Raw genomic sequence first — 25,887 nt, 5'->3', positions numbered from 1 at the left:
TTTTTTTTTTTTTTTTTGTATTTCTGCCAGACTTTGGTATCAGGATGATGCTGGTCTCATAACATGAGTTAGGGAAGATTCCCTTTTCTTCTGTTGATTGGAATAGTTTCAGAAGGAAAGGTACCAGCTCCTCCATGTAACTTTGATAGAATTTGGCTGTGAATCCGTCTGGTCGTGGACTCTTTTTGGTTGGTAGGCTATTAATTATTGCCCCAATTTCAGAACCTGTTATTGTTCTATTCAGAGATTCAACTTTTTGCTGGTTTAGTCTTGGGAAGGTGTATGTGTCCAGGAATTTATCCATTTCTTCTAGATTTTCTGGTTTATTTGCATAGAGGGGCTTATAGTATTCTCTGGTGGTAGTTTGTATTTCTGTGGGATCGGTGGTGATATCCCCTTTATCGTTTTTTTATTGCATCTGTTTCATTCTTCTCTCTTTTCTTCTTTATTAGTCTTGCTAGTGGTCTATCAATTTTGTTGATCTTTTCCAAAAACCAGCTCCTAGATTCATGGATTTTTTTAAGGGTTTTTTGTGTCTCTAGCTCCCTCAGTTCTGCTCTGATCTTAGTTATTTATTGCCTTCTGCTAGCTTTTGAATGTGTTTGCTATTGCTTCTCTAGTTCTTTTAATTGTGATGTTAGGGTGTCAATTTTAGATCTTTCCTCCTTTCTCTTGTGGGCATTTACTGCTATAAATTTCCTGTACGCACTGCTTTGAATGCTTCCCAGAGATTCTGGTATGTTGTGTCTTTGTTCTCATTGGTTTCAAAGAACATCTTTATTTCTGCCTTCATTTAGTTATTTACGCAGTAGTCATTGAGGAGCAGGTTGTTCAGTTTCCACGTAGTTGTGTGGTTTTGAGTTTATTAATCCTGAGTTCTAATTTGATTGTACTGTGTGGTCTGAGAGACAGTTCATTGTGATTTGTTCTTTTACATTTGCTGAGGAGTGTTTTACTTCCAATTATGTGGTCAGTTTTAGAATAAGTGCGATGTAGTGCTGAGAATAATGTATACTCTGTTGATTTGGGGTGGAGAGTTCTGTAGATGTCTATTAGGTCCTCTTGGTGCAGAGCTGAGTTCAAGTCCTGGATATCCTTGTTAACCTTCTGTCTCGTTGATCTGTCTAATATTGGTAGTGGAGTGTTACAGTCTCCCATTATTATTGTGTGGGAGACTAAGTCTCTTTGTAGGTCTCTAAGGACTACAAAGGAACAGTAAATATTGCTGCCTGATCCTTCCTCTGGAAGCTTCGTCCCAGAGGGGCACCAACCTGTATGAGGTGTCTTGCCCGCCCCTACTGGAAGGTGTCTCCCAGTCAGGCTACATGGGGAGGAGGCAGTCTGTCTGTTCTCAGAGCTTGAACGCCATGCTGGGAGAACCAGCGCTGTCTTCAGTGCCGTCAGACAGGGACATTTAAGTCTGCAGAAGTTGTCTGCTGCCTTTTGTTTAGCTAAGCCCTCCCCACAGAGGTTGAGTCTATAGAGGCAGTAGGTCTTGCTGAGCTGGGGTAGGCTCCACCCAGTTCAAACTTCCCAGCTGCTTTGTTTACTTACTCAAGCCTCAGCAATGGCGAACACCTGTTCCCTCGCCAGGCAGCAGCCTCGCAGGTGGATCTCAGACAGCTGCGCTAGCAGTGAGCAAGGCTCCATGGGAATAGGATCTGCCAAGCCAGGCACAGGAATGAATCTCCTGGTCTGCTGGTTGCTAAGATGGTGGGAAAAGCAGAGTATTTGGGTGGAAGTGTACCATTTTTCCAAGTACAGTCTGTGATGGCTTCCCTTGGCTACGAAAGGGAAATCCCCTGACCGCTTGTGCTTCCCAGGTGAGGTGACATACCACTGTGCTTCAACTCGCCCTTCTTGGGCTGCACTCACTACTCCAATCAGTTCCAGTGGGATGACCCAGGTACCTCATGTTGGAAATGCTGAAATCACCCGTCTTCCACGTCAATCTCGCTGGGAGCTGCAAACTGGAGCTGTACCTATTTGGCCATCTTGGAGGACCAAGACCATGTTTAATTTCATAAGAAACAGCCAAACTGTTTTGCAAAGTAGCTGTACCATTTTGCATTCTCACCAGAAGTGTATGAGAATTTCAGTTGTGCTGCAGCTTCCTTATACTCTGTGTTGTCTGTTTATATGATTTTAAACATTTTTATGTGTGTGTGGTAGTATATCATTTTGGTTTTCATTTTCATATCACTGGCCATGAATTTGAGTGTCTTTTAATATGATTATTTGCCATTCATATATCTTCTTTAATAAACTGTCTTTTAAAATCTCTACCTGTTTTAAAATAGTTTTAATTATTGATTGAGAGAGTTTTATGTCTTTATATATTTGGATATGAGTTCTTTATCAGATACATGTTTTACAATAGTCTCTGAAATTCAATTTTCAAACCACAAAAGAATACTTTTTTGTGGTTTGTGCTTTTTTATCTTAAGAGCTTTTTTAACACAGGGTCAAAACGCTGTTTTCTTGTAGACAGTTTATGTTTTTATAATTTTATAAGTTCATTTTTGCATATGGTGCAAAGTATTGATAAAGATGTGATCATACAATGTAGAGATCAGTGTGCATGACTTTACACTAATTTTGTGCACTTTTGTAGTTTTATGAGTTTGTCTTTATATACTGCACAAAGTATAGATGAAAGTTAATTATTTTGTATATGAATGCCCAGTTATTCTAGCCTATTTGTGGAAAAGGCTATTCTTGATTGAAATGTCTTGGCATCTTTGTCAACAGTTTTTTTGCCATATATGTATAGGTCTATTTCTGTACTCTACTGTCTTCACATTGTTTCTGTCCTTTTGCCAGCTCCATCTTGTCTTGCTTATTGTGGCTTTTATATTAAGTCTTGAAATCAGGTTTAGTCTATTTCTGAAAAAGGGCTCAGAATTACGGTATTTCCTGAGTTTTTATATGTTTCATATTTTTTCTGTAGCTTTCATAGTTTTAAGCTTGGCTAGATGTAAAATTCTGGGCTGTTACTTTGTTCACTGGTATGTTGCTTTATTTTTTGCTGTTGAAAAATAAGATGCCAGCCCAATTTTCATACTCTTAGAAGTAATGTGGTCTTTTTGCTTTAAGGACCTATGTGTTTAATCTTTGTCTTCATCTAATAGTTTTACCAGATTATATCTCAGAGTTGATTATTCAGTAAAGTTTCCCATGTACACCATAAGCCCATTTTGATATGCAGAGTCAAATATTGTTTAATTCTTTTCTGGAAGGGTAGAATGGATCATTTCTGTTCTTAGTTTTTAAATTCCTGATTCAAGGTTTTTTGTGATGTTTTTTCCCCCCACGTTGCCAAGTGCTTCTTAAGAATATATAATTCACTTAAGTATCTTCTGACTTTTGATTAGTTGTGGGGGTGTGGATTTTCATTAGCTGAAATGTTTTGATTCTGGTTTCTGTTTTCTTCTTACATTAGCTTTGTATAGTAGAGTGATTTTGTGCTTACTTTTGGACAGGGTAAGGGTTTTAGGTGCTTTTTAGATTCCTACTTTTGTAGTACTCTCTTCTCTTAGGATACTGAAAAGGAGCTTTTAATGGATGACCTTTTTGTGGTGGAGAGGTACTGGTGTGTTTTGTAGGTCTCTTTGATTTTTACCAAATTCTTAACATCTCTCTAGCTTTCTCTCTCAAAGAATGTCTCCCCTCTTTTGTTAACATCTTTCTCTCCCAGATTGGCATTCTTTGACGGCTGAGATCTGCCACCAGTTTTATACCTCTCATCAATAGTTTCTGCACTTGGTGTGGGAATTTCTTTTTCTTAGGACGTGTTTTGTTACCATTAGGCCGTTCACTTTCTTCTGTGATTTCTTCATATCTTCTGCTCTCTGTCCAAGATTGTAGCAATGTGAAATCCAGTGAGAGTGCTGATGGAGTTTGCAAAAATTTATAATATTCTGTTTTCTAGTAATACTGAAGCCCTGTCACTGTTTTATTTCTCTTCTTGTGATTATGCATATGTTTTGGAGATTATGTAGGGAAACAGGTATAGGCTGCTGTCTTGATCCTATGGTAACCAAAAATTCCCAAAATTTAGATGTTTGTTTACTAAAAAATGAATCCTGGGAGGTTGCATAACCTATTGCTGAGAATAAACCTATGACTTTTTGGGTCTAGATCCTGGCTTCAGCATTTACTAGCTATAAAATCTTGAATAAGTTACTTAATTTTTCAATGTTTTGGTTTTCTTGTATAATAGAAATTGTATCTATAAGGATTATTTTGAACGTTATGTAAGGACTTAATATATAACCTGGCATGGTAAGTGTCCACTTATACTGTTGTTATTATTCTCATCATTGTTTTTAATATCACCACCAACAATATCTGCATTCAAAAATTGCAGAATTTAAATTGTAATTGATCTTGGTTGAGGTTAGTGCTCAATAGTTGTAAATAATGAGATATAGAAAGTTGAAATGGAGGGGTGGAATAGTAAGTAGTAACCATTTTGTGTCACAAATATTTTTTAGAATGTAATAAAAACTCTTCTCTTTCCGCTCCTAAATGTACAAGAACTCTTCTTTTACATAGGATTTCAGAAGATTAATTAGGCACACTTGAAGTTTAGTGATAAAATTAAGATTACTGATGTTTAAATAGGAAGAGAAAGAAAATAAGCTCATGAAAACATCTTTGTCACATATAAGACATTGTACTAAAATAATAGATCTAAAATTCAGTTTTCCAGTATTTCCTTTAAAATGTTCTATTTTGAGATACATAACTTTTTTTTTTTTTTTTTTTTTTTTTTTGAGACGGAGTCTCACTCTGTCGCCCGGGCTGGAGTGCAGTGACCGGTTCTCAGCTCACTGCAGGCTCCGCCTCCCGGGTTTATGCTATTCTCCTGCCTCAGCCTCCCGAGTAGCTGGGACTACAGGCGCCCGCCACCTCGCCCGGCTAGTTTTTTGTATTTTTTTAGTAGAGACGGGGTTTCACCGTTATTAGCCAGGATGGTCTCGATCTCCTGACCTTGTGATCTGCCCATCTCGGCCTCCCAAAGTGCCGGGATTACAGGCTTGAGCCACTGCGCCCGGCCTATTTTGAGATACATAACTTTTAAGCGTGATTGAAAACATTATCTCTAACAATGTATTGTGTCATTATTCATTGCAGTTTTTATTTACAACTTTCAGCACAAACTGATAGCTTATCATTTTTAAGATCATTTGATTTTCATTTATCATAGTTCAGGGTTTTTTCATAGTAGTTTTCATTAACAAACTTTAAAAAAAATCTATTTATTTGTAAATATGTCTGACTGGCATCACAGAACTGTTCTTTGACAAAAACTATAATGGTAGATACTCGAGTTAATTATAAATGATGTCCTAGAGTGACATATAGAGTACAAAAACAAAAATGGGCAGGTACTAGTAAAGGGAGACACTACTTAAGGTAACACGCATATGGGTCTGTTATCATGAAATCGGGACATTTTTAGAGTTATTTAGTAGGGGAATTGAATAGCTTTTCAAGAAGTTAAGTTCTAATTCTAACATTTAGTCATTGAAATTTTAAGTATACCATTTAAATGCTGTTAATATTATTGTCTTTTATGGCTTTTGTTTTAGCCTGATGTAAATGCTGACATTGTGCATTGGCTGTCTTGGACTGCTCAAGGCTTTTTATCTCCACTTGCTGCAGCAGTAGGAGGTGTTGCCAGCCAAGAAGTATTGAAAGCTGTAACAGGAAAATTTTCTCCTTTGTGCCAGTGGGTTAGTTCTGAGTTTTTAAGGTTGAATTCTTTACTCATGAAATGGAATGTGTTACGTATTATAATGTAGTATTAATATATTAGAAAAACGACCTTAAAATACATTTTGATGCATGAAAGAGATGCAAGCAGTATGCCTCCAACACTTGATTCTGTGATTGAAATTAGCAAGATGATATTTTAGGGCTATTGAGATATAACCCAAAGTTGCCTTCTCAAATGTATTTCCCTTAGTTGTGATAGTAAGGGAATGAATGTTCTATCCTTATAGGTAATTGTTCTCCAGTACCATAAGCTTAGCATTCTTGGGCTCTCAGGACTCTTGAATTTGTTCCATGGAATATTTTACTATCATGAACCTTCAGGTTCCCTTTCTATGTGTAAACTTAGAAAAGTGGAGAACATGGGAGTGGTACAGGTTTTAGAGTTGTATGGGGTATGAACATCACAAGATGGAATAAAAATCCCCATTTTTTTTACCAGCAGGAATAATTGGCACAAGGTATGAAAGGATGCTGCCTCCAGGCTCTCTCTCTGTTGAAACACCATAAACATTTTGAATATAACATTTATCATTTTATTTTCTATTTCTATTTTTATTTTTTTGAGACAGAGTCTCGCACTGTCACCCAGGCTGGAGTGCAATCGTGCGATCTCAGCTCACTGCAACTTCTGCCTCCCAGGTTCATGCGATTCTCCTGCCTCAGCCTCCCAAGTAGATGGGGTTACAGACACGCAGCACCACACCTGGCTAATTTTTTGTGTTTTTAGTAGAGATGGGATTTCACTATGTTGTCAGACTAGTCTCAAACTCCTGACCTCGTGATCCACCCGCCTCGGCCTCCCAAAGTGCTGGGATTACAGGCGTGAGCCACTGCACCCGCTCATTTTTTTGTATTTTAAAAGGTACTCACATAATGCTATTTTGCTGCTGAATTCTTTATTTTAACATAGAATACAAGTACATTAGTAAAAATCTGGTTTAAAGATAACCATTAGGGCAGGCGCGGTGGCTCATGCCTGTAATCACAGCACTTTGAGAGACCGAGGCGGGCAGCTCATGAGGTCAGGAGATCGAGACCATCCTGGCTAACGTTGTGAAACCCCATCTGTACTAAAAATACAAAATATTAGCTGGGCATGGTGACACACCGTTGTAGTTCCAGCTACTCGGGAGGCTGAGGCAGGCGAATCACTTGAACCTGGGAGGCAGAGGTTGTAGTGAGCTGCGATTGTTCTACTGCACTCCAGCCTGAGTTAATTGTTAATATAGATTCTGTGTTATAATACAATAAGTAACCAGTTGTTCATGTTCAAATTTAGCCACACAAGTTACTTAAATGAAAATGAGAGTAAGACTCAGTTCTTTTCTTCATTAATTTTAATTATCTTTGGTATTTTTAAAAAGCTGAAATTTTGGTTTCCTAGATTATTTTTCTATAGTGTGTGCAATTATAGATGACATACACATACACATAGTATGTATAATTATAGATTATATATCCAAGCTGAAAAATAAATACAGAGTAGGTACTTTCTTCCCAAAAAGTAATCAAATTATGGCTGGGCACAGTGGCTCATTCCTGTAATCCCAGCACTTTTGAGGCTGAGATGGGCGGATCGCCTGAGGTCGGGAGTTCAAGACCAGCCTGGCCAACATGGTGAAACCTCATCTCTACTAAAAATATAAAAAAATTAGCCGGGTGTGGTGGCGCGCACCTATAGTCCTGGCTACTCGGGAGGCTGAGGCAGGAGAATCACTTGAACTCAGAAGGCAGAGATCACGCCACTGCACTCCAACCTGGGCAACAGAAAGACTCTGTCTCAAAAAATCAAAAACAAAAAACAAAAAGTAATCAAATTACTTATTCAAATGTAGCTAAAATTGAATGGGGGCTTCTAAAACTTTTGTGTGGCTATGAAAAATAGATTTGGAGGTGAAATTTCCTTTGGTTTAAAATTAGGATACATCATGTTTAGGATGGCTAAGTGACATGAATCCAATTGTATCTGTTAACAGTTCCTTCAGTTTTTACCATTATTTTAATGAGAGAATATCAATATGTATATTACATATTTTAATTATATTTTAAATATTTTACTCTGAAGTGCCTTTTTTTAAATCATTTTTTCCTTCATGACTATTAAATAACTATAAGGGAGCTTCTTTTTATAGTAATTTAAGTTTTATACATAATAATTGTATTTTTAATCTTCTACTTTAAGTTATATCTTGAAGCAGCAGATATTGTTGAATCACTAGGCAAACCTGAATGTGAAGAATTTCTGCCACGGTAATAATGAAATTTCTCTTGCTTTTATTAACAGGGAAATAGATTTTAAAAGTTTTGTCTAAACAAACCTTTGTTTTATATGTCTTTTCTCCTAAATCACTTTTGTAGTTGTTTTTTCTCTACTTAGTAATCATTTTAAGTGTCATAATAATGTCATATCGCTTTACTACTTGATAAATAGTGAATGCAGAGTTTTAAATTGTATGCCATGAGAAGGGTTAGCATTTAAAATACCGTAATGATGTTAGATGGAAAAAACTGCTATCTGCAGTCTTTATTTATATGAGTCATTCTTCACCTTTTTGGTCATAAATCTTTTTGAGAATGAAAAGTTTAGAATTATTCTCCCTAAAATGCACATAACCCAAATTTCTGCCTTTGATTTAAGTGGATTATCAGCTCCAAAGCCCATCCATAGATTCCTCTAAGAACTTCTCTTAAAAATCTCTGGCTTAGGAAAATTTTTTTTCTAGATAAACCAAAGTCACCTTCATTTAAGTCATTTGTATTTAGACTAGTAAGCCAAGTGGAAAAAGGAAAAATGGATTTCTTTATGGGGGCTTTTCTTTTTCAATTAAGATTGGTTAGGGGAAACTTTTAAAGAATATTTCCTTTTAAAGTACAACATTAAGTTGGTATTAATGACAGTGAAACTAATTTTAATGTTTTATATTTCTGCTTTTTGGTATGTGTTATTTTTTGCAGGGGAGATAGATATGATGCCTTAAGAGCCTGCATTGGAGACACTTTGTGCCAGAAACTGCAAAATTTAAACATCTTCTTAGTAAGTATGAATAATCATGGGAATAGTATGCTCAAACTGCTATCGTATATCAACTGAATTCATTAAAACAAATTTGAGTATAAGTGTGTAGAGTACAAGTGAGTAGTTACATCCGAGACCATGTGGCCTGTAAAGCTGAAATTGTTTACTGTCTGGCCCTTTACAGANTGCTCTGTCACTCAGACTGGAATGCAGTGACATGATCTCAGCTCACTGCAACCTCTGCCTCTGGTTCAAGTGATTCTCTTGCCTCAACCTCCCGAGTAGCTGGGACTACAGGGGCGTGCCACCACGCCCAGGTACTTTTTGTATTTTCCAAAGAGACGGAGTTTCACCATATTGGCTAGGCTGGTCTCGAAATCCTGACCTCATGATCCGCCCTCCTCACCTTCCCAAAGTGCTGGGATTACAGGCGTGAGCCACCTCACCCAGACTATTCTGTATTTCTTAATTGTCTTAGTGCATTTGCAGGGAAATTTTCTCCAATAACATAAAACAACTCCCTGCCATTTATTGTTTTAATTATTATAATTAGCCCTGAAAATTACTGCATATTCTCATTAATCATCTTTAAAATAATGTTTTGAAAATCAACTGTTATTGAGCTTTTTACATGCATATGGAATCTAGTATTATCAATTTTAGATAATAATAGAAGTCTTAGAATAGTTTTATTCGACAAATGAGTTTTGAGAAATGTCTAAAAGGGAGGAATCTTTTTTTTTTAATGTTGTACTAATATTATATTGCATTTATTTCTATATTACATAAGCAGTTCAACGTTTAAATTTTATTTGGAATTTTTAAATGTCTTCTGTTTAAAGAAATTGTAAAATTATGCTTTTGCTTATTTGATTTATACTTTTTTTTTCTTTGAAACACAGTGGTAAAATAAACCTGGTAAATATTTCAAAGTAAAATGATTCACAAATGGTCAGATTATTTTAATCTGATAGGTACCGTTTTTCTCCTCCATAGGTAGGATGTGGAGCCATAGGCTGTGAAATGTTAAAAAATTTTGCTTTACTTGGTGTTGGCACAAGCAAAGAGAAAGGAATGGTAAGATATCAATCCTTGAGAGTTAAAAGTTTGTATTTCTGTTGTTGCCCTTTTTTCAGCTATATTTGACTGAATAAATCTGAAGTATCAATTTTTTGAAAATAGAGCATTAAACTAAAAATTGGAAGATTCTCATGCCCTTCTGACTACTTTTCGAAACTGATGTTACCTTGTAGCAAATTACTTCTCTTTCCCTTGTAGCAAATTAATTATTTTCTCAGTTTCCTTCTCTACTACTGTGAAACTGACATTTGTACTACCTATCTCGTAACGTTATTGTGATGATCAAATGTGAAAGGGCTTTGCAAACTATAAAATATGTTGTTATTTCTGTCAGATAGTGTTTATTGTTAAATGTTTAAGATAACTGAAGCTAACATTACAAAGTTGCAGAGTACTCAGATGTAGTTTCAATTAGTATTAAAAGTAGTGGGAAAAACATAAATCTCAGTGTACAATTTAAATTCTTAAGACTCTAAATGTGAGTTAATTGCAAGCCATGTCATATATTTAAACAGAAGTTTATTTCACTGGTGCTGTTTGCCCTTTAAGATAAACTATCTTCCATTGGTGATTTCATAGATATATCAAGGTGACTAACAGAGGATTAATTAAATGGCTAAAATTTATATGATAGTTCACCTTTTGTAACAGTTTATTAAACTTAGCTTATTCCAATTCAAAAGAGCATACATTACTATCATAGTTACAGGCAAATATTCTATGTTTATATTAACATTTCCTAAATACTGCTCCACAAACCATTATTACTTGTGGTGATTTTAAAAAGAAAAAAGTCTTTGGTTACATCAGTTTAGGAATCACCTAAATACTTTAACTCCTTGGAAATTCGTGATGCACATTAGCATATAAAGGTCAGGAAAATAACTGGAATGAAGAAACCTACTGACTTCAGATAACAAAACAAGGTAAGTTAATGTGGACATGCTTCTGTACTACTGGAAACACACAGACTTACTGTATACATTTTTTTAAAGTGTAATGTAACCAAGCTGAAAAGAGAAATTCCCAGGTCCTAGGAACCAAGAGAGAAGAAAAAGTCCTCAGTTGAAAGCTATGGGAACTTACAAGTGTTTCTATCTTGAATGTCCGTCCAAAACTTTAAGTAAAAACAGAAGTCACTAATGAGAAATTGAGACTCAGAGCATGTACCACACTGGAGTAAGGGGTCCAAAATTATATCATGTAAAAACTTTAAGCAGAAAAAGGAGTATAACAAATATAAGACCACTAAAACTTACAGCCTTTAAAACAAATGTAAAACTGCATCATGATGATAATAACACACTCAGGACTATGCAGAAAAGTCAGCCTTCATTAAAGACAATTCAGATTAAAAAATGACTGTTCACTAGAAAGGGAACCACTGCAAGAATCAGCCATGGCAAATAAAAGACTTAGTCTCCTAAGAATTATAGATAATAGAAGTGCTACCAATAATAGAATATTTTACAGAAAATATAACAAACTTTAAAGTTAAAAATGATCAGAGATTAAGAGGACTAGAAACGAGAAAAAAGGTGCTGAGATTTTTACAGAAAGCCAAATAAGAATTTCTGTATAATCACTAATATTAAAATTTAAATATAACTGAGGTGAGAATGGACAAATCAAAGATGAATATAAATACCCAGAATGTAGTGCAGAAAGATACCTTTTTTTAATGAAAGAGAGTGCGTTTGCAAGGTCCAACATAGGTCTAGTAGAATTTCCAGAGATACAGATAAAGGAGAAGAAGCAATATATTCCAAAGATAATGACAAAAGTTCCCAGAGTTAAAGAAAGACATAGTGTTTTCAAATTGGAAAGATAAACTAGTACCAAACAGAACAAAAGCAAAGATTAAAAAAAGAGATTGCATAATAGACTTTTCATCAGCAATAGATAGAAGATAATGGAAGCATATCTTAGTGTAAGGGAAAATTACTGTTAACCTAGATTTCCATACTCAGTTCAAGAGGGAGAGCAAAGATAGCCGACAAATAAAATGATGAAAGATTACAAACACTTACTGGTTCTTACTGGAAGATGTTAGGTTGTGTGGGCAGTGTGTAAAAGATATGTAGAGGCATTTGTCGGCATTCTTTGATTTACATGAGTATTGATTTTTTAAAACCTTAGAGTGAGATAGTTAAACGTTTAAGTGTAACTCATCTCATGGAAAGCAGACTGTAGAGTTCCAAATTAAATGATTTAGATAGTCTCGGTTTTCAGGAGGATAGAATTTTTAATTAATTTTATATCTTAAGTCACATAAGCATGTTAAAATTTTGAGCATAACCACATAGCTTCCAGTTTGCGGAGCTGGGGGCGGTAGGAATCAAGAAAACTTGGTCAGTGCAGTACAAGGCAAAAATAGAGGAGAATGAAAACAGAATTGGAGGAAGTGGAAAGAAAAGCCTTAATATCAGTGAACAATGAATTGATTAAGCTTTTTTGTTAAAAGATATTTTCTGTTTGACTTTTTTTCCATTGAAAGAGACACTCCCTAACATAATTACACAGAAATATTAAAAATATCAGGGAAATAACAACTAAAAGAAAATGAATGTGGAATATAGTCTGAGACATTCTACATCTAGGCAAATTTTGTTTAAAATGCTAAAGTGGCAAATGCATTTTGAATACTCTTCAGATTATCTTGAGTTTGCTTTCTTCTTGCATCTTTTAGAATGACAGTCTGCAGACTTTTTCTTAAAGGACAAGATTGCAAATATTTCAGGTTTGCAGACCAAAGATCTCTGTCACAACTTACCAGGTCTGCCCCTAGGATCATGAAAACAGCAGTAGACAATTTTTAAATGGTATGACAGTGTTTCAATAAAACTTTATTTACAAAAATAGGGAGCCTGCCTAATTAGGAGATTAGGAGTTCAAGACCAGAGTTTTTAGGCCTCTGCTTTAGCCAGAGTTCCTTTCAAATTGATACATATAAGCATTCTTCCCAAATTAATTGAGATTAAGAATAGGTATCAGTTTAGAAAGAAGAACTAGCTCCTCTGCAGGTAATCCATTTCATAGTTCTAAAAAGTTTTGTTTTGTTATGAATAATAGAAAAATTTGAACAGGAATTGCGATTGGCCTCAGCTATTTTGTTTGATGTGCTATGTAAAACATTAATTACAATTAAATAAAATATAAAAGAGTAGTATTGGTAGCTATTTGGGAGTGTTTGTATCATTATAACCTTTACCAGCCAGACTAATTTAGAATAATTTGTCAGGACTTTTTTAGTCATACTGAGAAAAGAAAAATAAATTAAAATTTATCCATTATGTAATTTCAGCCGTATTTTCTTGATATTAGATTACAGTTACAGATCCTGACTTGATAGAGAAATCCAACTTAAATAGACAGTTCCTATTTCGTCCTCATCACATACAGGTATGTTGCTATTCTGTTTCAAATTTAAATTGTGTATTATACAAAAAAGAGTAGAATTTCCTTTTAATAAATAGCAAACAGTGATTGAATAATCATGTGTTATTTTATTAGAATCTTTCAAATTATCAATGAATGGGTATGACAAAAGGGAAGATATTAAATTATCTAATGCACAATATTGATCTTTGCATTGATTTTGGAATTGAAACCTGAGTTGTGAAACAGGCAGTATTTTTTTCATTTTGTAATCACCAGGGTATGCTGACATTTAATTTTAGAAAGTAAGTATATAGAAATATGTTTCTAATTTGAGGTTTTGGTAGTTAGCAAATTTGGCACTGTCTTTTTTTATCTTTGTCATAAATCAGATAAAAGTTTAGCACTTAGAATTTTGTGCTCTTTTGATCGTTTGACCAACATCCCTTTTTATTGTAAAATAAAGCTTGTTCTCAATTTTCTCCTTTTTTATAGAGATCAAAATATTTAAGTCAGGAATAAACATTTTTTTTTAACTGTTACCATTTTATTATATACCTTTCTCCCAGCAATATATGAGAATTCCAGTGACTCCACATCCTTGTCAGCACTTATTTTTTTGTTTGTTTGTTTGTTTATTATTATATTTTAAGTTCTAGGGTAACAAAGCGTTTCGGGTTCTTGTCTAATATGTACTACACCTTCTATGTGCGCATGTATGAAGAAGCTCACGGCGCGCGCCATTAAGGCTCCGTCATTTCGCTCTCGCGCATATACTCACTAATGCTGTCGCGCTCCCCGCTCCCCCACCCAAACCACACGGCCCACAACGCAAGAACTCCCCAGTGTGTGATGTTCCCCTGTCGCTAGGTGATCCCAGTGTTCTCATTGTTCAGTTCGGGGGCCGCCTATCGAAGAATCCCGAGAACAAGAGTGGAAATGAGATGTTTTTTTGTCCCTGTAAAGCGATAGTTTGCTGAGAATGATAGGTTAATACGCAGCTGCATCCATGTCCCATACAAAGGACATAAACTAAACATCCTTTTTTAATGCTAGCAAATATGTCGCATGAGAGTGATTACAATGCACTGCCAGCATTTTCTTATCCAGATTCTGTCACTGAATTGAGAACGTTTGGGTTTGGGCCATTCGCAAAAGCAATCTTAAATAGCTATTGTACCAAATAGATAAGCCAACCACCAATAAAAAACATAAACCTAGAGGCAATAGTGTCTCTCTCATCGCAGCAATATTATAATACACTATTGGATATAAAAATACCACACGCCTAATGGGATAGAACTACCGGTCTCAAATGGTATTTCTAGTTCTAGATCCCTAAGGAATCGTCACACTGTCTTCCACAATGGTTGAACTAGTTTACAGTCCCACCAACAGTGTAAAAGTGTTCCTATTTCTCCACATCCTCTCCAGCACCTGTTGTTTCCTGACTTTTTAATGATTGCCTTTCTAACTGGTGTGAAATGGTGTCTCATTGTGGTTTTGATTTGCATTTCTCTGATGGCCAGTGATGGTGAGCACTTTTTCATGTGTCTGTTGACTGTATGAATGTCTTCTTTTGAGAAGTGTCTGTTCATATCCTTTGCCCACTTTTTGATGGGGTTGTTTGTTTTTTTCTTGTAAATTTGGTTGAGTTCTTTGTAGATTCTGGATATTAGCCCTTTGTCAGAGGAGTAGATTGCAAAAATTTTCTCCCATTCTGTAGGTTGCCTGTTCACTCTGATGGTAGTTTCTTTTGCTGTGCAGAAGCTCTTTAGTTTAATTAGATCCTGTTTGTCAATTTTGGCTTTTGTTGCCATTGCAAAAAAAGCATTTTTAGTCAAGCAAATTTCCTTTTACTTTAGAAATGTTTCAGCCAGGCGCAATAGCTCACGCCTATAATCCCAGCACTTTGGGAGGCCAACACAGGAGAATTGCTTGAGGTTCGGAGTTCAAGACCAGCCTGGGCAACCTAGGGAAAAACCAGTTCTACCCTAAAAAAAGTTTTGAAAATTAAAACAAAAAAGGTTTTATTTATTGTTCAACAACTCATTGCAAGTCTTAGTAAACTAAGCTTAGTAATGTCATGAACAGAAAGTAACTAAAACAGATGTCATAGTTAATCTAATTGCCTCCCTTATCCAAATATAATAGAGAAAGTAACAGGGTCCGTTGTGAACTTAAATATGTTGCAAAGTGTCTTTTCTTAACTTGGTTCATTTTACTTAGAGAAGAGCTATAAAGTCCTGTTCATTCTTATTTTACTGAGTTCTAACAAAGTTTTCATTTGTTTGTACACTTAGAACACTGATAAGTGAAATATGTCAGCCTAAGAATGTGAGAAGAAACAGAAATACCGTTAAAACTAGATGTGTGAATTTAAACAGAATGGCCTGAACATATTTAGTGCCAAAGCAAATGCAAATGAACAGTGACAGCACCTGAAATAACGATCACGATTTAAAAATAGTCACTAAATCATTTTAAGAAAATAAAGAATAAATTATATTTAGAGTGCAGTAGTACCCCTTAGCAATGGTATCCACAGTTTTTCTTGCCACAGTTTCAGTTAGCCATGGTCAACCAGGATCTGAAAATAGATGAGTACAGTGTGGTACAATAAGATTCTGTATTTCGAGAGGAAGAGACCATACTCATATGACTTTTATTAACGTATATTGTTCTGATTGTTTTGTTTTATTGTTATTAATCTCTTACTATGCCTAATTTATAAATTAAACTTTATCATAGACGTGTGTATATGAAAATACATCGTATATATAGGGTTTGTTACTGTCTGTAGTTTTAGGCATTTTGGGGGGTTGTGGAAGGCAGATGAGGAACCACTGTACTCTTTTTTATAAAACTGAAATACAAATAATTTCTGAAAATATATCCATCCAGAAATAATAATAATTTTAAAATGTTAGTACCAAAGTATTAAACTCTCATATCTCTAAGAACTTATCTTCTGCAGAGTTGATTTCCGATGTTTTACTGAGTGTGTTATCATTTTTTTCTAGGCACTTACCAAGTCAAACATTATTACTAGGGAAAAGTTGTGATTGGACTTTTAACTTTTTTTAAGAACTGTAAAGTACTTAACTATGAGATAGAAGGTGTTTAGATTTTTATTAATAATTTGTAAATTATTTGAACTAATGTGCATTATTAATGTAGTGTGATTGCAATGAATGTAATTTCTACAAGCCAAAAATGAAAACTGGTCTCATTACTCTCACTATATATATGTATATATATATATATATGGACTACGATTGAACTTAACACATTCTTATCACTCTGGAGTATATAGAAAAATCATAGTCCTTTTTTTTGTTGTTGTTTAACATATTCCTTCTGCTTATATTATTTGTTTAGAAACCTAAAAGCTATACTGCTGCTGATGCTACTCTGAAAATAAATTCTCAGATAAAGATAGATGCACACCTGAACAAAGTATGTCCAGCCACTGAGACCATTTACAATGATGAGTTCTATACTAAACAAGATATAATTATTACAGCATTAGATAATGTGGAAGCCAGGAGATATGTAGACAGGTATGTTATTGAAATTCATGTTCCTACAGTATTATCTTTAGTTTTCACTTCTGTTTCCCACATTACTTATTGAAAAGTTACGGAATTATCTGATTATTCTTTATGTTCCTATTGTAGTACTCCTCAAACACAAACCCTTTGATGATTTCCCGTTATACTTAGAATGAAATTCAAAATCTGTAACGTAACCTAAATGTTTTTCATGGAGTGCTTTTCCCTGTTCACCACGCCAGTGTAACATTTACCAGTCTTCCTTGGCTCCCTTATTCTAGCTGTATGTGTCTTTCAGTTTTTTGGCTGTCTTTTGTTTTTTCTGAATTATACAGCTATTTTTAATACTTTGGGTGAAGTCCCATTGCAATAGAAAACACAGAAGGGGTAACTCCTTCACCCCCAGGAATGGCCCAGGGGAGAGAGGCTACCTGAGAAGGAAGCACAAAATACACCCACTGCAAACTCAGGGCAAAGGAAATGCCATCAGTACTGGGTCCTCTGAGCACTAGAGGAGGAAACATGAGTGTGGTGGGACTGGCTTCAGGCCCATAGGCAAAGGGCACGAAGGGCACGGGGGTGGACACCAAACCATACAGCTACTTAGGTTCCTCCTCCTTCTTGTTTTCCCTTTTCTGCTTCACCTGCATGGTCTCCAAGTCCCTCTGCTTGTGGGCAGCAGGAGAAAATCCCTCGTCTTGGCACTTTCCCTTAACTGTTTGCGTATTCTTCTGTTTTTTCATATTCTTCTACCAGGCTAGCTCATGCTGGTTACCCGCAGCAGCTCTGACCTGCCCCTGCTCCTTCTGTCTGTGCCTTTAAGTTCTTACCAGGCCTTCAGCACTTTTTTACCTCGGGGACTTACACACAATATTCTTCGGCCTCAGAAAGTTCTGTTTTTCTTGCTTTAACATTCCTGATCTCTAATCTACATATCTACTCTTCATCTAGTTTAGCTTTTTTTCTTCATCCTTTCAGTTTCAGCCTAAATTTCTTTATCCAAACAGACTTTCTTTTCCCCCAAATTCTAAATTAGATCCTCCTATGGTGATTTTCATAGCACTATGTACTTTTTCCTTCCTGGCACTTACTTTTACTGGTATACATATTTATTTAATGTTTGTGTCCTCACTAAATCATTCATCCAGGGACCATTTACTTTCCGTCATTGTATCCTCAGTGCTGAACACATGATGTCATTTATTAAATATTCCTTAAATAAGTAGATGAATGAATGACTTTAAATGTGTTCACCTTACATGTTTATATGACTCCTCAGTGTTAGGGTATAGAGCCAGATATATTATCAGAGGATAATTTATCAGTTGAAAAATATGAAAAGTATATAATCTTGGGCCAAAGAGGGGAAGAAAATAAAACTTTAAGAAATAAAAATTTGTAGAATATAAGTATTGTAAGTATTGAGAAAGAAGATTAATATTATTTGGGATAAAGAAAATATTGAAAAGAGATAGTGTGATACAACTTGTAGTTAGAAAATAACCAAAGAAGAAATACAAAGCAAGGGAAAAGGAGTAATACTGTTAGGAATTAACCGAGAGATAAAGGTTAAGAAAGTCCCAGATTTAGGGTACTAGTAGTAGGAAAGAGAGAAATTACTAGATTGAACAACAAAATTTGTATATATAGTGCAGAATAGGGGAACAGGATTGATCCACTGTTTGTTTGATAGTACTATATCTGTTTTCCTAAAATACTGCATTCAAGAAGTGATCAGTATGTGAAACGGTCAATAGAAAGTAGTAGGATGTCCTTTAGTTACATTGTTATTGTTCACTTTTTTGTTTTTTACTTGTTATCTTTTCAAATAGTCGTTGCTTAGCAAATCTAAGGCCTCTCTTAGATTCTGGAACAATGGGCACTAAGGGACACACTGAAGTTATTGTACCGCATTTGACTGAATCTTACAATAGTCATGTAAGTGAATCGGTATTTTGAAATAAATGTCTTTTTTATATCTTATAATTTTTGTCTTAACAATTTGATTTAGCTTTCCTAATCCTTCTGATTTTGCTGTGCCAATGATGTTCATACATATGTGCATGCACATTTTTAAAAATATAATTGAACTTTTTTTAAATTATCAGAATTTTGTGTCTGGTGTCTCTGAAGCATTATTCTTCTGGTTACTATTTATTTCTCAGAGCTGCTTAGTTTTCTAATATTCTTTGAGTTTAAGATTGTTTGATAAGAACAAACCATTAGATTGAGGCTAGAACTGTCAACAAAGACATAAAATTTTATTCACTTGCTGAGATGAAGTGAGTCATTTTAGATTAGGTAAACCAATAAACCTAGGCAAAATGTACTCTATAATAGAATGTGGATTTCTTCAGTGGTACTTTATCCACAAAAAAACGACTTAGGTATTTGCCATTTATTTAATACATGCTTTCTGCAAGAAACCTGTATCAGGCATTGAGGACATATTTCTGCTCCCCGACGTTTTCTCTATGGAAAACTCATGCTTTTCGAGCACTATACTGGGTATTCCTGAATTACTTTTCAAAGCAGGGAGTGTTATAAAACTTTAAATTTCACCTTGATTCATGAAGAAAAGAATGATTTATAGATGATGGTGTGTCATGAGTACTACATGGTGCTTTAAATGAGTAAACAAATAATAAATAAGATTCATGTTTGACATTACATTGCTGTTAACAAATAGGTTAAATGTCAAAAGAATTAACTTCTCTTATTGCCTAAGAGAGCGAAGATATAAAAATGTATGGTTGGATTTTATTTATCTTTGGATTTTTAATAGCCTTAAAGCTCAAAAGTAAATTAAACCAATAAAAATTGGTCATTGCTGCTCCTTAAGTATCTGTTGTCATATTTTATAAATTAGCGGGATCCCCCAGAAGAGGAAATACCATTTTGTACTCTAAAATCCTTTCCAGCTGCTATTGAACATACCATACAGTGGGCAAGAGATAAGGTAAAAGTTCCTTTTTAAATTTATTTTCTTTGAAGTGAGAAAGAAGATATTTCTGACTTTAAACAGCCTTCTATTTGTAATTTTTTTTCCTTTTCTCTGTTACAGTTTGAAAGTTCCTTTTCCCACAAACCTTCATTGTTTAACAAATTTTGGCAAACCTATTCATCTGCAGAAGAAGTCTTACAGGTAATAATCAGTACATTTTAATACACACTTAACACTTTGTGTCAGTGTAATCTTATTTTCAAGTCATCTATAAGTGATTTGTTTTACCTCCATAAAGAGTGATTGTATATAGAAAGTGAAATGATACATAAGGAATCTTGAAATTAGGTCACAAATTATCCTTTTGGTTTGGTTGAACTATACAGAATTGTCAATATTTGACCATGTTTGACTCACAAAACAGCAATTCATATGGTTCAAGCTACTAAAGATGTGATAATTATGATGTAAGGGCTACAAATAATAAAAGGGCTTTTATTAAGCCCTTTGGAAAGAAAAAATTGAGGTAAGTTCTAGTTAAAATTTCATGGGGGAACAATTATCTCCAAGACTTATTACTCTTACAGTGAAGGCAACTTTAAAGATGTTTTCTCACTTTCTTTTAATCTTATGCTAACAAGGCCCACTTTTTAGTATCAAATATTCATAGCACTTTTAGTAAGTACATATATTATAGTACTAATAACTTAACAGCTAGGAAAATATGAGGATAACTTGTAAGATAACAAATCAGAGTTAAAATTTTGTGTGCTATTTCTTACCTTTCCCCTCCTCAAACAGAAAAGAAAGAGCTTAAAGAAGAAGGAAGGGAAAAGGAGCTTGAGGTGAAAAAAGAAAAGCATAAAACACATGAGTTGACACTTCAAACTTAGGCTAACTTTTGGTGGGGGATGTATATATATTTGTAATTGGAAGTATGTTGATTTTTTTTTTTCTCTCCCATTCTAGAAAATACAGAGTGGACACAGTTTAGAAGGCTGTTTTCAAGTTATAAAGTTACTTAGCAGAAGACCTAGAAATTGGTCCCAGTGTGTAGAATTAGCAAGAATAAAGTTTGAAAAATATTTTAACCATAAGGTAAGTATGCATTGTGAGACATTAAGAAAAAGTCTGACCTTGACTTATTTAGTTATTAACAAATTAATTTCATTGACCTGAAATGTATATTTTTTCTTTTGGCAAGCTTTTCAGAAGTTAGTAGTAAGTTAAATGAGAGCACACGCTAATCTAAAAGAAGCTTGTTCAGAATAGAAGAAGCAAGAAACTGAGAAAATAGACGTATTCAGTCAGAAATTTTGCTGGGATTTTGCCATTTCCACCCATATTCGATAATCACACTTTATGTCTGTTTCCCCATCTGTAAAATAGAAATAATAAATTTGTACCTAATACATAAGGTAGTGGTGAGGATAAAAGGAGGTAAGACTTATAAAGCATTTAGAACAGAGCCTGGCACATAAAAAATTACTAAATATTAGCTGTTATTCTTACCTCCAGTTAAATACAGTTGCTGAAATGTGTGTTGCATTCTCTTTAGTCTTTCCCTCTCTTTAGGCTCTTTAGTTCATCTTCCTTAAAAGCAACTTGGAAAAAACAAACAAACAAACAAAAACGGGGTTTCCCTATATTTTCCAGGCTGGCCTGGAACTCCTGGGCTCAAGTGATCTCTGCCTCAACCCTTAAGTAGCTGAGACTGCATGTGCACGCCACCACACCCCACTTAAAAATATTTCATTAATACTTCTTCTGTCTTTTTACTTTCGTCAGAGCTCTACTTCTTGGAAAAATGGTCTGTACTACTCAATGTTACCACTTCCTCACCCAGTAAATTTGACTTCTTTGCTCATTACTCTTCAAATTGTTCTTAACATGGTTATCAGTGACTCCTTTTTCAAAAATCTAAGGAACTCTTTAGTTCTTATCTTCTATGATTTTTTTTAAAACTTTTTTTATAATGAAAAATATTCAGCCATAGAAATGTAGAGGAAATAGTATAATGAACCCTAATGTAATTGTCCTTTACCTATCACCCAGGTTTAGCAGTTATCAATTCATAGATAAATCTTGTTTCATCACCATCCCCATTCATTTTTACCTTCCCCCAGGTGATTTTGAAGCAAATCTCAAACATGTTATCATTTCAAAACTACAAAGTACTGTGTGTTTTTTCTGGTTTTGTTATTTAAGTATTAGCTCTTTAAAAAGAACAGAATGACATGTAAAATATGCCACCATTTATATAAAAAGGAGTGAAGTAATCTACATTTGTTTGCTATAGATACCACCTCCCAATAAACCTACAAATAGTGATAGAAAATGATATTTTAGATTTTTCATTTATGAGGGGCAGTGACGGGAGAATGGACAGATGGAATACAAGGGTGGTAGGGAGACTTCACTGTGTATCTTTTAATGTGTTTTGATTTTTGAAGCATGTGCGTATATTTACTACACACATTTTTTAATTTTTTTAAAATTTTTTTCTCAGATAATATTAAGTAGTGGGTGTCTTTAATTCATTCTTTTTTCTTTAGGCTCTTCAGCTTCTTCACTGTTTCCCTCTGGACATACGATTAAAAGATGGTAGTAAGTATAAATGTTGAGAATAAGTTTTAATGACATTTATTACTGGCTACATATGTTGAAAATAACATTTGTATATTTTTGCCAGGTTTGTTTTGGCAATCACCAAAGAGGCCACCCTCTCCAATAAAATTTGATTTAAACGAACCTTTGTAAGTATTTATATTTAGTTTGATATGTATCCTTTATTATATATTTCTTCACTGTAAATTCCTTAACTGTACATTGCAGAGTGAAACCCTTAGGCTCTTTAATGTTAAATTATTTCATCCCTGTTCATTTAAGAGTTAACAAGTCATTCTGACCAAGAAAGACAGCCACAATCCTTCCCACACAAATGTGAATCCATTCATTTACATGGTAAATAACCTCATTATTTATAATAAATATCTAAAGTGAAACCAAAATCACCTTTTTTACTTTATCCATAAATTAGTAAATTTGTTTTTACATTTAATGAAATCAAATATAAGAATCTTCAGTTATATGGAGGAAGAAATAATTACTACTGAATAACTCCCTAAATCTCAAATTATTTTCAAAGGAGTTGGTCTTTGTGTGAATACCTTGAAGCACTATATTAGATACACATTAGATTCATACTTGTGTGTGTATGTATTTTTTCTATTTCTTTTTTTTTTTTTGAAAAGACAAGGTCTCACTATTTTTTTTGAAAAAGACAAGGCCACAAGGTGGCCCAACCTGGTCTTGAATTCCTAGGCTCAAGCAATCCTCCCATCTCAGCTTCCCAAGTAGCTGGGATTACATGTGCATCCCACCACACCCAAACTTATGTATATATATATTTTTAAACACTTAGCTTGCCTTCACTAACCTTCCTTTCAGCAGATGACTCTATGTTTAATTTTCTCATCTGGTGGTGGTTTTAGGCTTCCAGTCACCTTATGCTGGACTGCTTCTTCTATAAGACTTTCTTTTTTTGTTTTTAAATAAACACATTTACTTAGTTTGAACTTGATATATACTCATTAAGACCAAATATATACTATTTCTTATGACTTAAAATGAATTATTGTTCACTGGTCTGAGTTTTCTGCTTCTGTCCGCTCACTTTTCCCAAGGTAGTCATTATCACTACCTGAATGTTAAGTGTTTTCGAGAATAACTGTTTGATATTTTGTGTTTTATAACTTCTGTAGTGTTTTGGTGTAGACCAGAATATTTTTGTCTAACTTAAAAAAAAATCCTGAAATAATAATTCTGTGGTTATATTTCTTCAAACTACATTTAAAGGCTATGGTTCATAATGAGGTAAATATTATCTTTAAAACTGTGCATTCAAATTTTGCTTTATTTTTTAATTTCAAAAGGCACCTCAGTTTCCTTCAGAATGCTGCAAAACTATATGCTACAGTATATTGTATTCCATTTACAGAAGAGGTAAGATATTCTTTAAGCCTTAGCAAGTGATGCAAAACCAAATTAGAATTAGATGACTGATGCATTGATTTCATCAAAACATATTTATTTGTTATAAGAATCATTCTTTTGATGTAGAACTTTTATTGTATTTTTACCCATACTAACATAATGGAAGCTAAAAGCTCATTGCAGTATTGCTAAGTAGAAGTCGGATTTTGAAGCAGTGAAAAACAGCACAATTTGTTAAAAGCAGTTAAACTTTGTTTTAAAAATATTTATAACTTGCTTATCAGCTTCAGTTATCCTAGTTATTCTAAAAAGCCATGGCAAACCATTTCATCGCAATTTTGAAATATTTCAAAGATATTTTCTTTGTTAACATTTGCTTGATTTATTTTGTAATAACTTATGTGCTTTTCAGGAAATCTGAAAATGCTCCCTTATAGTGACATTTCTTACTTTAGCATCATACTCATTGTCTTAAACATCATCTTCATTGACTAACATCTAAAGAGCCTAATACGGTTTTATTTGAGAGGCATCTGTCTCTTTTCTTCACAAATGCATATTCTAGCTAAGTAAATTGCTGTACTTTTAGGTGCACTGAACAGAGAAATATGAATCAGATCCCATAATTAATATCGGCTATTTTGTATTCAGATAACAATGTTTTAGATTAATCCTTTTTTGGAATTCATACAAATAAACTGTAAATATTTGGTAAAATAGTGGCATTCAGTCTGATATTCTTTTGGGAAAATCAGTGGTAATTTCGTGGTGAGTGTGGTAATTGACCTCAAAAGCACTATGTCTCAGCTTTTGCCAAACAGCTTCTTAATGATAAATGTAAATGCAACACATAGCTTTAAATTCATGTAAGTTCATCTTTAACCATTTAAATATTTCCCTCCTTTTTAAGGTATGAATTCCATTTACTTATTTTACTTACTGAGTATAACTTACTTCAGGGAACTTTGTAAAACATTAAAAACATAAAACATAAAGCTAAGGGAATTAAAACTGACTGATCATGTCACTCAGTTTTATATTTACAACCAGTCCTAAAACTGCCTTTTAAAAAATTTGCAGAAGAACTAAAATTTCAAGTTTGTTGACTAATAAGTACTTTTTTACCCCTTATCTTCTCCTCCCCCATAACCTTTATGGGGGGATATTTTTATAGAAATAAAGGTAAATGTCTCAAATGGATGTCTACATATTCAGATAATGAAGTATTCACATATTGTAATATGATTAAGGACCTTTTGTAGGATTTTTTTTTAGCTTTAGAATTTAGAAATAGAAGAAAATGTTTGTTGGTAAAATTACTTTTTTAAAAACAGGACTTATCAGCAGATGCCCTCTTGAATATTCTTTCAGAAGTAAAGATTCAGGAATTCAAACCTTCCAATAAGGTATGTTTAAAAATTCATTCATTCAGCAAATAGTTTGGGAATTTGGACTTATGTCAAGTCCCATTCTAAACCTGGAGAATATCACAACGAATGGTTCTTGCTCTTGCTCTTGTCAGTGCAACTTGAGTTTAAAGTAGATTTGTCAGAATCACAAACTGTTGATTAATACTAATTTTATTCTAGTGTGGAATTTTTAAAAAGATCAGTATGGACTTAGATTGTATGAGTTACTCAGTAAATATTTTTTATGCCCACTATATCATCGTGGGTATTAAACATTAGATATACTGGAGTTCTGTCAGTGAACAAGATACATAAAGATCCCTGTTGTTATAGAGCTTACATGCCTGTGTGAGAAGATAGATAATAAAATACATACATGAATAACATCATAATGCCTTCTAAAGGAATGTATAAAATACATTGGACCAATGATTAATAATCTGATGAAAATATAGAGAGAAAATATTTTCTGTTTGTAATTTGACGAAACAGTTAAATGCTAACCAAACTTAGATGCAGGAAATAACATTAATAAAATTATATTCATGTATTCAAAGGTTGTTCAAACCGATGAAACTGCAAGGAAACCAGACCACGTTCCTATTAGCAGTGAAGATGAGAGGAATGCAATTTTCCAACTAGAAAAGGCTATTTTATCTAATGAAGCCACCAAAAGTAAGGGAAAATCTTTATAAAATGTTTTAAACTGGGTGAGTTTTATTTCCA

At 34.1% G+C, this 25,887-nt stretch overlaps 1 protein-coding gene across 1 annotated transcript in view; it reads left to right on the top strand.

The window, feature by feature from the left end:
- The window catches only part of UBA6 (ubiquitin like modifier activating enzyme 6), a 51,697-nt gene that overhangs the window by 15,786 nt on the left and 10,024 nt on the right, over nucleotides 1–25,887 (top strand). The window contains exons 6-20 of the mRNA XM_017855185.1: nucleotides 5,598–5,741; nucleotides 7,967–8,034; nucleotides 8,740–8,818; nucleotides 9,797–9,877; nucleotides 13,205–13,282; nucleotides 16,640–16,821; nucleotides 18,645–18,750; nucleotides 19,682–19,771; nucleotides 19,877–19,957; nucleotides 20,726–20,854; nucleotides 22,312–22,363; nucleotides 22,449–22,512; nucleotides 23,692–23,761; nucleotides 25,087–25,158; nucleotides 25,719–25,836. Coding sequence (XP_017710674.1) covers nucleotides 5,598–5,741; nucleotides 7,967–8,034; nucleotides 8,740–8,818; nucleotides 9,797–9,877; nucleotides 13,205–13,282; nucleotides 16,640–16,821; nucleotides 18,645–18,750; nucleotides 19,682–19,771; nucleotides 19,877–19,957; nucleotides 20,726–20,854; nucleotides 22,312–22,363; nucleotides 22,449–22,512; nucleotides 23,692–23,761; nucleotides 25,087–25,158; nucleotides 25,719–25,836 — 1,414 coding nt within the window. The remainder of the gene's footprint in view (nucleotides 1–5,597; nucleotides 5,742–7,966; nucleotides 8,035–8,739; nucleotides 8,819–9,796; nucleotides 9,878–13,204; nucleotides 13,283–16,639; nucleotides 16,822–18,644; nucleotides 18,751–19,681; nucleotides 19,772–19,876; nucleotides 19,958–20,725; nucleotides 20,855–22,311; nucleotides 22,364–22,448; nucleotides 22,513–23,691; nucleotides 23,762–25,086; nucleotides 25,159–25,718; nucleotides 25,837–25,887) is intronic.

This window comes from Rhinopithecus bieti, unplaced genomic scaffold (genome assembly GCF_001698545.2).
Source record: "Rhinopithecus bieti isolate Rb0 unplaced genomic scaffold, ASM169854v2 scaffold_40553, whole genome shotgun sequence".
In the NCBI taxonomy this organism is placed as follows: domain Eukaryota; kingdom Metazoa; phylum Chordata; class Mammalia; order Primates; family Cercopithecidae; genus Rhinopithecus; species Rhinopithecus bieti.
Note: the sequence above shows the minus strand (reverse complement) of the source record. Positions and strands in the feature narration are given on the sequence as shown.